The 13,202-nt window shown below is 26.6% G+C and overlaps 1 protein-coding gene across 1 annotated transcript; it reads right to left on the bottom strand.

The window, feature by feature from the left end:
- Window positions 1–515: 515 nt before the first annotated feature.
- On the bottom strand, window positions 516–12,693 carry LOC122850364 (protein scarlet-like). The gene is given in 14 exon segments (XM_044149523.1): window positions 516–706; window positions 807–907; window positions 966–1,207; window positions 1,275–1,502; window positions 1,576–1,681; window positions 1,740–1,771; window positions 1,849–2,041; window positions 2,117–2,355; window positions 2,430–2,717; window positions 3,236–3,375; window positions 3,836–3,897; window positions 3,991–4,338; window positions 4,778–4,872; window positions 12,472–12,693. Coding segments are annotated over 14 exon segments (2,472 nt in total). The 3' UTR covers window positions 516–530.
- Window positions 12,694–13,202: the final 509 nt, after the last annotated feature.

Raw genomic sequence — 13,202 nt, 5'->3', positions numbered from 1 at the left:
GACATACTGACTTGTTGTCGATCTCAATTGATGCACGATTGATCAAATTTATTATAATTTTTCATGTACTTTATGAGACAAATAAAATATCCATAAAATAATTTTACAATTTAATATTTATTTTATTATAAAAGCTTTATTTTTTAATTATAAATTTAAATAATTCATAATAACTCATAAAATAATAACTTATTATGATTTATTGAAAAAAAAAAAAATAATTTTAAATCAAACGCTTCAATTCTTGCTGTATTGTAAATTCAATGCTTCACGTAATCTTCAAAAATGAATTGAATTATCAACACAAGAAATATAATCGTCAGAAATAAATATTTCTAAGCAGAGTATTCATGAGATGATACTTTACATATGTAAGCAACACTATTGTACAAAATTTCATTTAAAAATATTAAATGTAATCCAATAAAAAGTCTAATTGATGATTCGTTTTTTTTTTTTTTTTTTCTTGTGTAAAACAAATAAAAAATGTACTTATGTAATTTTTCTTTTTTTTCTCAAGTAATATATCATTACTTAGCTCGACATCTACGCCAAAGAAAAAAATAACCAAGTACATGAAATGACGCATAAATAATAGCCATTGATATGATATCACTCCAAAAATTATCCTCATCAAAATCATAAATGTCAATGACTTCTGAGCCATCTGTTACACAAGGAAGTTCAGGCTGGCTGGTTCCACATGCTAAAAAAAAATATTTATTAAATATATATCAATTCAATTAAAATATTAGTTGAAATTTAATTAATTTTTATTTTATTGAATAATGTTTAATGAGTCTTACATATGTTATGAATCCCTTGCCATTGAAGAATAGTTATTGCTTCAGTTGAATGCAGCGACCAAGAAATATATTTTATCCAATTGATGTAAATTGGTAAAGAGCTAAAATTAAATTATTTCAATTAATAAAATGGCTCGTTGAATTGTATTTTTTTTTTACCTTAATTTAGCAAATGGTCCCATGGTAATCATCAATAAATAATCAAACGGTACAAGATAAGCCATGGCCAATGGTACTGTCTCAAATGCAGCAGAAAAAAAACAGCCACAAGCTGATGATACATTCATAGTAAATACTGTCACCAACAATGTTAACAAAAATGATTCAAATGAATTTCTAAGACCTGCTAACCAGTAAATAATTATCGTAAAAATCATTGGCTCCAGTACAAGTCCAGGTGTCTGTAAAAAATTTTAAAAAAAACAATTTCTTTTGATATTTATATTTTTATATTTTTAATAAAATTACCAGTGAAATAATTCTAGAGATGTAATAGAGATGAGTTGAATACATTCCAGCTCTATATTCTCGTAAAAATAATGGCAGTTCTTGTGGAAATAATGAGAGTGTTGCATACATTGGAGAAAATGTATTTTCAGCAACAAGTACAAATATTACACTTTGAACAGCTTGTATACCATATTGATCTAAATTAACAGCTGCTACAAAACATAATCCAGCCATAATTGCAACACACTGAAAAATAATTTTAATAATTTAATTTTAATTAAATTTTATTTGTCTTATTTTTTTTTATTTTTTTAATTACTGTTTCTTGTAGTATTCTTAAGAGTTGAACTGATTGATCACGAATTACTTGAACAAAGCCACGATGTGTTAGCCAAAATAATCTTGTCCACCATCTAGGATGTTTGCTGAAAAAATATTAATATTATTTTTAAATTTAAAACAAGTTGAATTATTTTTACTTACAAATCTCGAGTTCTTGAATGATCAATTCTCCACTGAAAATAATGTTTTAAAAAAATATATAAATTGTTTTTTTTTTTTAATTTAATTAAATATTAAAAAATTAATTTACATCATAAGATTTTGACATGTGAACTTCAAGCTGTAATGTAACGTCAATTTCTTTGCATGAATCACTTGTTAAAAATGCATCACAAATTCTTTGAGCTGTTCTACGACTGCTGTCTTCATCTCTTGGTGCAATAGCCAATGTTGCAACAAAATAATCAGCTGGATTAAAATTACTAGGACACTTGTAGCCTTGTCTAAAATAAATTTAAATTTATTTAATATCTTTTTTCTATGTAAATTTAAAAATTAATAATTGTAACCATAATTACTTGGCAAAAAATTGGAGAGCTTGTACTCTAGTACCGGAAAATGCAATTCTACCATCAGCAACTAAAATAATTCTATGAAATTTATCAAATATTGATGAGCTTGGTTGATGAATTGTGCATAATACAGTTTTTCCACGAGATGCAAATGATGTTAATTGTGATATGAGTACACTTGCTGAATAAGAATCTTGTCCAGTTGTTGGTTCATCCAAAAATAATATTTTTGGATCAGTTAATAACTAAAATAATTTTTAAAAAATATAAATATATAAATATCAATTGAATAACAATTAATTAATAATGAAAAAATTACCTCAGTAATAAACGCCAGTCTTTTTTTTTCACCACCAGATAAAACCTTATCATCACCACCATTGCTACCAATTGTAACACTTGTTCGATGAAATAAACCAACTTGACGAAGTAAATTATCAATTCTATCACAAATTTCATAATTTTTCATTCATCTATCTAGCTTCATTCTTGCCATGAACCACAAATGTTCCATCACTGTCATTGTTCCAATAAATATATCATCTTGATGCATGTAACCAGTATGATGTTGCATGTACGATGAATTAACACATAATCCATTAACACACTGAAAAATAATTTTAATAATTTCATTTTCATTGAATTTTATATTTGTCTTATCTTTTTATTTTTTTAATTACTGTTTTTTGTAGTATTCTTAAAATTTGAAATGATTCATCACGAATAACTTAAACAAAACCACGATGTGTTAGCCAAAATAATCTTGTCCACCATCTAGGATGCTTGTTGTAATAATATTAATGTTATTTTTAATAAAATAGTAAAAATTAATTTACATAAGATTTTGACGTAAACTTTAAGCTGTAATATAACATCAATTGAAAACGACCAGAAAAAAAAAAGGATCATCAATATTATTAAAATTAAAATAAAAAAAAAAAAAAATTTCATAAACTAATTTTGATGTTTAGTTCAAAATAAATAAATTAAATAAATTGTTATTATTATTATTATTATTTATTTTTTTATTCCACAGAATACATGAATGCAAAAATCTGCATATGAAATTTCAAGTTTTAATTTTAAGTACTGTTAAGATTTTAATCATTAAAGGTCGTTAATAACTTTTTGCAATTTATCGAGTTCAGTATCAAGCGGTGGTTGTTGTAATTGTAAGAGTGACTGTTCTTCATTAGACAAAGCTAATGTTGGAGAGTCCCATTTAGCTTTATCATCAGCTATTTTTTCGCGAGCTGTGACTTGTGCTTCTCGAAAAATAAGTTGTTCTTCAAATTTTTGTAAGTCAACCACTTTCTTGTTCCACTCAATTTTTTCTTTTTCAAATTGAATTTTTTCTTCTTTTAATTCTGTAACAAAATAATTGAAATTAATTATTAGAATTTTAATTTTTTTTATAAATTATAATATAATATAAAATCAAAAAATACAAGTGCTCATTTTGGATGCCTTGTTTATTTTAGACCCACCCTCAATTTAAATTATACCTCACCTTTTTCGAACATCGCTGTGTCATCCAAAAGAGTGAACGAATGAGCCAAACGTGCCTCATAATTTTGCCCTTCAATAATCATGTTTTTTTTTAGTTCTTTTTTTTCACGTTTATATATTCCATATAAACGTTTCCAATTGTTTCCAACTAGTTCTGCAAGACTTTCATTATCAGCAAACCATGGAACGAATGATTGATCAAATTTGTCAACTAACCCCTTGGGAGCAGAGTGCGATCTAAATCTTCAAGTGTGGATACGATTACTGGTATCATCGATCTGTTGAAACGAATTGAAATAAAAAAAATTAGAATTTAAATAAAAAAAAAAAAAGTTGATAATGTGAAAAAAAAAAATAAATAAAACACTTACGGTGATAGAAAATAGCATTTTTCATCACATGTTTTTTGGGCCTGCATAGCATCATTCTTGTTTGTATAAACCACGAGGGCTGTTCCTCGTGGATTTCCATTATTATCAAGTATTATTTGTGTAGACTCAATAGTGCCAAATATGGAAAATGCAGCTTTAATTAAATTTGTGGTGGCCAGTGGTGTGACGTTGAATATTTTGATACTTCTTATTGCTGGACTAAGTTGGTCATCTGCATTAATGCTAAAACAATTGCTACGTCCAGGAATAGATTCCAAGCCACGTGGTGGGCTGTTTTTTCCAACATGTGAATGGGTTTTTTTGTTTTTTTTTCCAGGCATCGTGGAACTAAAAGTGCAGTTAACAATTACGCATATGAAATATAAATTTACAGGTTATATTTAAAAAAACAAATAATTGTTGTTATATACAACCCAATTATAACAATAAAATAAAAAAAGGGTCTTCGAATTTTATGTCAGTGTGTGTGTGTGTGTGTGTGTGTATTCATTTGACTGACCTGATAAAAAACAACAAAAATCAATAACAATTTACATCGTACCAGAAAAAATGATGTGTTCATATTGTATAATTTTAATTTTATATTAATATAAATTGATGATCAATAATGAACAATAAAATAAAAAAATATCTTCAAATTTTATGTCAATCAGTGTGTGTGTGTGTGTGTGTATTCATTTGTGCAAGATAAAACCACGAGGCAAATAAAATATTTAAAAAAAAAAAAAAATTCTTTTTTATAAAACAGTCAATGATCATTACTCACTTTTTTTTTGCACGTTCCAGCACAATATCGTAAAATGAGCAATAAAGAAATTTATGCAAACTTGATAGGTCCTGCCAATATAATGTAGACTTCAACTGTAACAATTATAATAAAAAAAATTATTAATTAATTTCAAACAATAGTTATAAAAGTAATTAAAAAAAAAAATTAAAAAAAATTAATGATAAATTTTTATTTGCATTTTGTTCATAATTTAAGAAACTAAATAAATGGCCAATTATACTCCGAAGCTAATCACACTACATAATAACAATAATATTAAAAAAAAAAAAAAAAAATTCTTTATTCTTCTCTACAAAATAATTAATAATTAATAATTTACTCCTACTTTATTTTTATAATCTGGTTGTAATTTAATGTGAATTTAATCGGTTAAACAATTTCGCAATTTAATTTATTATTAATAATTATAGAACAAATTTTTTTTTTACAACCTTATGAAACGAATGTGGAAATCCAAGAGAACGAAAAACTGGACAAAATGAACGGTTACTGTGTCAATCGGGACTGCTCGGCACAGTCCGTTGGAACTTGGAAGGGGTTGAGGATACAGTCGCTTAATAAAAATTCACCGTAAGCTATATATAACACAGCTCTGAGAATTTGTAACGGTATACCGTATATATATATATATATATATATATGTCGCATGCGGAGAAATTTCGCAGCGATAGTTAAATTGAATGGAAAATATAACAAAAGGTATGATCAAGTATTTAGCAAAAGAAAAGGAATTTAGGCGGAAAAGTTACAAAAATGTTACTTACCAATGGAATTAAATATTATTAATGAAATTATTTTAAACAATTGTATATGAAAAAAAATAACCAAACATGCAATTTGAATTTAAATTTTGATAATATGGCTATTAATTATTAGTCGGTTGATTTTAATCAAGCATGTTTTATTTTTCATAAATACAAAAGCAAAAATATGGTATGATATTAACGTTGAAACAAAAAAAAGTTAATGATATTATTACATTTACTTTTGAAATAATTTAATTGTTTTGGGATGATGGCGCTTAAAATTAAAAAGGCCACTAACAATATCAGTGCTACCAGGCAGGTTTTTAAATTTTACTTAATTTTGATTGATATACATAATAATTAGTTATATTTTTTTATTTAACATAATGGCTAAAATATATATAGAACATTACACATATGTTTATAAAAACGTAGATTAACTACAAGCTTAACAAATGTTAATTTATTTATTAAATTATGTGCAATATTTTCAAGTTGTTTTATAGATTTTCCAACATTCTGTGGTGATCCTATAATTTTTATTTCATCCACATATTTTTTTAATCTTAATACTTTTATGTCCAATAATATATTTATGTACCTACGATGGTGCTTCAATTGATGCTATTTTAACACTATTGCCTTTTTTATATAAGTTTATTTTCTTATCTTGTACCAATTGTTGAATCACTACTTGGCAATCTTCAGTTCATACATGGAATACAGTACTTTTAAATAAATGCTATTATAATCTAGAATTTCAATGATGCTTTAAATTTTACTGTTATATCATTTATTTTTGGCATTTCATGATACTAAAAAAAAAAATTATTATTATTTATAGATATTTTATCACTTGATAAAATCCAATAGTCAGTTAAAAATATCATATTTACAATTATTTTATTCAATGTGTCTCCTAAATATTGTATGTAATAATATTTATTTCCAATTTTTTAAATAAAATCTATTTGTTTTAATAGACTATCTGTATTAACAGGATTTGACATTGCTTCTTTTGCAATTATTTCATACTTTTATTCAACACTTAAAACAAATAAATAACTTATATTATTTTAGTATAAAATTTTTATTTTTAATAAAAAAAAAATACTTAAAATTTTGCTTTTGATTAGTAATGATTAATCAACACTAATCAATAATTTCTTCAAGTATCAAGTATCAATAAATGTATCAACAAATTCTTCAAATGTACTTATTTTAAACACTCCGAAAAATATAGTTTTATTAATTTTAATTGAAATATTGCAACCAGGTTCATGATAATAATTAATAAAAATCTGATAATCGTTTAAAGCCTTCGACGCAATAAAATTATAAACCTTATCAAGTACTTCACCATTCTAAACATTTTAGAGAAAAAAAAATTTTGAAAAAAAAAAACCAGAAACTTAGAAAAAATAACGAAGTTCCCCCGCCGGGAATCGAACCCGGGTCTTTTGCTTTCCGGGCAAACGCCTTGACCACTAGACCACAGGGCTTCTTACTTTTTCTAAGTTTCATCAAATTAACTCCGACGTCCTTCTATGCGTCAATTCATTTTTTGAAAAAAACCAGAAACTTAGAAAAAATAACGAAGTTCCCCCGCCGGGTATCGAACCCGGGTCTTTTGCTTTCCGGGCAAACGCCTTGACCACTAGACCACAGGGCTTCTTACTTTTTCTAAGTTTCATCAAATTAACTCCGACGTCCTTCTATGCGTCAATTTATTTTCAAAAATAAAAACCAGAAACTTAGAAAAAATAACGAAGTTCCCCCGCCGGGAATCGAACCCGGGTCTTTTGCTTTCCGGGCAAACGCCTTGACCACTAGACCACAGGGCTTCTTACTTTTTCTAAGTTTCATCAAATTAACTCCGACGTCCTTCTATGCGTCAATTCATTTTTTGAAAAAAACCAGAAACTTAGAAAAAATAACGAAGTTCCCCCGCCGGGAATCGAACCCGGGTCTTTTGCTTTCCGGGCAAACGCCTTGACCACTAGACCACAGGGCTTCTTACTTTTTCTAAGTTTCATCAAATTAACTCCGACGTCCTTCTATGCGTCAATTCATTTTTTGATATTTAATATTTGTTGATATGTATATTTGATATTTAAATGTTATTTGTTTTTTACACAATAACAATATTATTTTTAGAAATATTTGATTTGCGATTTTTTTTGTCGGAATTTTTTCTGTCGGGGTTTTTTTTGTCGAGTTTTTTTTGGAAAATTTTTTTTGACGTGTAACCACTCACAGGGCTAAACGTCGTAGATAAAACGGTCGAACTCTTTACTTTTGAATTTTAATGAGAAATTAAAAACGTAAAAGCTGTTAATCCCCACTCTTTTAACCTGTTGAATGTTTACGAATGAATAGATATTGATAAATAAAATAACGAATTTCGTCGTCACTTATCAAATTTAGATTTATTTATGATTTTTTTTTTGAATATTAAATATAATACATCATACTTTAAATAATCGAAACGGATATTTTCTTTGAAGACATATCGCTTTGCTATTTGTGAAACAAAAAACATAATACTTACGATAATCATCAATTAATTAAGTATTATGTAGCAAGTGTTTACATCACACTTATCTTTTAAAAGTTAGGCTTACAAATTTTTATAGTAATAATAAAGTCGACATGTATGATATTTGTTATTGAAATTATCTACGTTATATTGCCAAAAGTTAATCTTATAATTATCAAATATATAAATAAGTACAGTAATCTTTTCTTTAAGTTTACAAGAAAAAAAAAAGCTTCACATAAATTTCTTACCTTCTGATTTTTCTTTAGGCATTTTGGAAAAATATTGAAAATGAAATTTCTGACTACTGAATCGTTTGTGCAAAACTCTCCAGGTAGTTTTGGGTATTTATTTAGTTCTGCCTGGTTCTGCCTATGAGGGTGAAGAATTTTTAAGGCTATGCATTGGCACTAATACTAGCATATCTCAGAAAAAATATATATCAGTATGATTTTTTGGTGTTCATATATTCTTACTTGATATCCTTATATAAAAAGGACAGTTGTCATCGATCTTCCTAAGATTTGATTCGTTATTTGGTTTTCTTTGTCATTCTCATGTCATTTGTCATTCTGTCTTTGTCGGTTGTTAATGAAATAAATAAACAAATTTTTTTTCTCAGTCACTCACATTTTTTTTTTTTTTCCCGTCGTTAAGGTAATCAATAAATTTATTTGTTTATATATTTTTAAATCAAGATTTGACAGATCGCTTGAACAAAAAATAGTCTTTAAATTATAATAACTGTTTTTATTGATAATAAATGAAATGATTTATATATAACTTTATTAATATGATGATGGAAAAATCAATAGGCTTATGTACAAGAAAATAAAAGTATGTATCTATATAATATCCACATACATTCTATTTAGAAACAAAAAAAAGAATCATTTTATTCACAATTTTATTGACAATTGAAAATGTAATCATTCTATTTTGACAAAAGTAGAATATGTATATACATATACATGTCTCTTTAAGTAAAAACTGATTATTTCAGTATAACTATTGATAAATATATGACTGTTATAATTTATTGATGGAACTGGTCATGTTGATATGATTAATGGCATAGGTGTTTATTTTTATAACTTTCACATCTTATAAATAATTCACGAAAATGAGTAATGTCACACTTTGTTTAGAAGTTGTGGTGAATTATGTAATGAAAAGAAATTGAAACAAATAAAATGAGGATTCGAAACTTTAAAGGTAATAATATGTTGGTGTTGTCTTGATATTAGTCATGATCTCACTAAAATTTTATTGGAAAATATTTATTAGTCTCACAAGATTTTCATGTATCTAAGCTAGGCAATTTTTTAGAAGAAGTTCTTTGATCAGGCTGGCCTTAATAAAGAGAAGTTAAGGTTTTCTTTATCAATTCTTGATCAGGCTGGCCTTATTAAGGATAAGTTAAGGTTTTCTCGATCAATTCTTGATCAGGCTGGCCTTATTAAGGATGAGTTAAGGTTTCCTTGATCAATTTTTGATCAGGCTGGCCTTAATAAGGATGAGTTAAGGGTTCCTTGATCCAATCTTGATCGAGTTATCCTTAATCAAGCATCTTGATCAAATATTGATCAAATTTCGATCAGGCTTCCAGTGTTAAGGGAACATTGATCAAGTCTCAATCAAGACTTGAAGTCAAATCAGGCTAGCCTGACCAGATTTCCACTCGGGATCATATTTATAAAGAAGAATTTTTTTTTTTTAAATACTTAAGAACATAATAATTCGCTCTGTGTGAATGAATGATTAATTAATCAAAAATATACATACCCCTGAAAACGGAATAGTAAAATGGAAAATGTTTGAAGTAAGCACAAAAATGTTATAAAGAAATGGATTTTTTTTTCGACAAAGGTTGCCGGGAATTTCATTGTTTTATAAATTATATGTTATTCGTGAAAATATAATGTCGATATTTTTTTGAAAATAAATAATCAACATTAATGAAAAATAATTGAAAAAAAAGATTTTAAAATAGGCGCATGATTTTTCAGATCTTTAGTTTATGATTTGACAAATGGCTCAAGAAAAACGAAATATTAGCCACTTTTTGAATTTATTTTATCTACAAGTCGTGGTAAATATAAAATTGCATAAAATAAAGAGTTATAATCATTTCATGAAATTGTTCGGAGATTTTTATTGAGGGTGAGTTTGAAGTCTCAGATTCATAGTTTCACAAAAATTCTATTCAGAAATATATGTTTTATGTACATGACTTGAAGCAGGAAACGTCGTATTTCGTGTACAAGTTATAGCAAATATAAAAAAGAGTCAAAATTGATTTTAAAATTTTTTAGGATAGAAGTACTGCACGGACAAAAATGAAAAGTAAAATTTATCATAAAAAAATTGTATAATTAATATTTTACGGAGGAAAAGAAGAATCTAAGGACAAAATCAAGTGAAAATTACCTATTAATAAAATGAAAGAACGGAGACGTGTTTTTATATTTTTTTAATATGAATTTTACAATTTAAAAAAATAAAACACAAGCTTAACCATATTAATTTATAAAATTTACATTTTTTTTTTCCTGTAGTTTTTTACATGAGGTGTTTTTTGAATATAGGAATCATGATTTCGGGAAAATTCTATTTAGAAATATTTTATTATGAACATGAGTAATTTTGAAATGAATGTTTAATTAATTAATTGGGAATTGCATCACAGAAATAAAAGAATCGAAAATAAAGTGATCGAGACTTTGATGAATAAAGTATTATGGGTAAATTATGAGAAGGGTTTTTTAAAAGACATAAGAAAACATAATAATGATTAAGTTATCAAAAATACTCAGCCATGAAAAACTGAATAGTAAAATAAAAAATATTCGAACTAAACATCCACAAAAATGTCATAAAGAAATGAGTCTTGCTTCAATAGTGGCTATACGAATTTGTTTAAACTCTATCTTTTTTAAAAATTGTCTTTTATTCGTGTGAACAGAGTGTTGTTTTTTTATTTTCAAATTATTACTAAATAACAATGAAAATAATTGAAACATAAATGTGAATTACTATTTTTACAAAATAGCTCAATGAATAATGACATCAAGAGAAAGTATGATTGTGATAATATTTTTTAAAAAACTATCTTCTCATTTTTATAAGAAAAACAGGCGCGCGAAGCGCGCCCAGTGATCTCGTTAAAATAAATAAAATACTAAAAATGATAATATTGTTTATTTTCTTATTTATCGTTATGCTAGTCGTTTTCTGACGACAATCATAAAACGGATATTTCATTTATCACATAACAGATAGATAAAAATTGAATATGATATTTAAAGAAGCAATAATTATTAGTATAAAAATTCGAAATTTTATATAATTTATTATTTTTATTATTAATTTTTTGAGGAATTTATATTTACTTTGATAAAATATATTTTTTTTTGCTTCAACATCCTAAATAAATTCATATACTTATTTTTATGTCAAAAGCAATACAACATTATAGTCTATAATAACTTTTAAACATTTATGATAATTATTAATGAATGGAATTTAATATTTTTTTTTATTTCGTTCTGTCTATTTAAAAATTGGAGACGAAGAGGCGCCGTATCATCATGAAAGACAGAAAAAAGTGTGCCTGTGCGTGTATTTCAAAGAGAAGAAGAGAGGTAGGAAGAGAAAAAAACCACAGTGGGTTACTTGAGAGACTTTAATTTAATAAAAAATTATGTAAAATTTATTTCGATTTTTTTCAAATAAAAAATGTACTGATTTACAAGTTATCAACGATAATATTAATAGTCGAAGATTTACATTTTTTTTCATATTTGACATTTCTCGTTGTGGTAAATTTTTTTTGTGTCAATTTCCGTTTACATAGTTGACTGGCATAAACCTTGAATACCTGCAAATATAAAAATTAGTTATTAATATATAGTTTTGACGAATAATACATTTTTGATAATAATGAATAGTAAAAATACTGTACGATTGGTGTACAAAGTATTTATTTATTAGTAATAAATTAATATTTTTATCAAATAAATTAAGTCTTTTTTTTTTTTAATTGATTCAATAAGGTATATTATACTGTTCATCATTCAAGTGAAATTTATGGCCATCTTTGATTTTATTGAATATCTGCACTTTTATCCAATCTTTCATTGTTGTATATTTTCTTTCAACTGGAAGCAAAACGTATGATTTGGTGCCGCAATATAGTATGAAGCACATGTATACTCTTCGGTTAATATTCAGTGTTACTGCTGGTCTTCGTGTAACCAAAAAATCCGAAAAAAATTCAGTAGTAGAGTCTCTTATCTTTGCTTGTTCTTTCTGCTTTGAAGCGTTATCTTTTGCTCTATTTTCGTAGAATCTACATTTAGTTCTTTTTTTTTGTTTAGACTCACATAGTATATTGTCCCGATGCGTCCACCTTGAGCTTTTCTTACTAAATAATCTTTAACTGATGAATTATTATGAGCACCATCGTTTCCAAATTTCATATGACATTTGCCAGCATTTAATGTATATGGAATCGTTTTTAACGTTGCATTGTTAATTGCTTTATTAACACAAACACCAGTATTATAACCACCGTGATAAAAATGTGGGAGTGTGAAAACGACCATTCCGGGTTTTTATATAATTTTTACATATTCAATTTGGTGGCAAGGAAATTCTCAGAAACAATGAAATTTTTGTGAGCTACCGGAATCTTGCAGTTTTTAAAATCAAAATTAGTACTTAAAAACGAATTGACTATCTATTCAAATTTATAAGTATCTTTTTTTTGACAACAAACTAAATTTTTGGAGACCCGTACAGATGGATATCTACTGATATCAAGTTCCCATCCTCTGGATGAACTGCAAATACTGACCCCGGGCTACCCATGTATGTGTAGCCCGTATGTAATCCATCGACTTTTTCAATGACTTTGTGTCTACCCATAGCACCGATACCAGCCATAACACCTTTTAAATTACCTAAATTCCAAGGTCGCATAAGTCTAGCTGTGGGATAATAATCTTAAAAATTGAGTATTTGATACCAGAAGCATAATAAATTGGTCGTTTGGATGTTATTTGATTTTTTAAAACTGCTTCTGAATTCTCATCGCTATTCAGACCTTCCTCAT

Source organism: Aphidius gifuensis, linkage group LG2 (assembly GCF_014905175.1).
Source record: "Aphidius gifuensis isolate YNYX2018 linkage group LG2, ASM1490517v1, whole genome shotgun sequence".
Lineage (NCBI taxonomy): Eukaryota > Metazoa > Arthropoda > Insecta > Hymenoptera > Braconidae > Aphidius > Aphidius gifuensis.
Note: the sequence above shows the minus strand (reverse complement) of the source record. Positions and strands in the feature narration are given on the sequence as shown.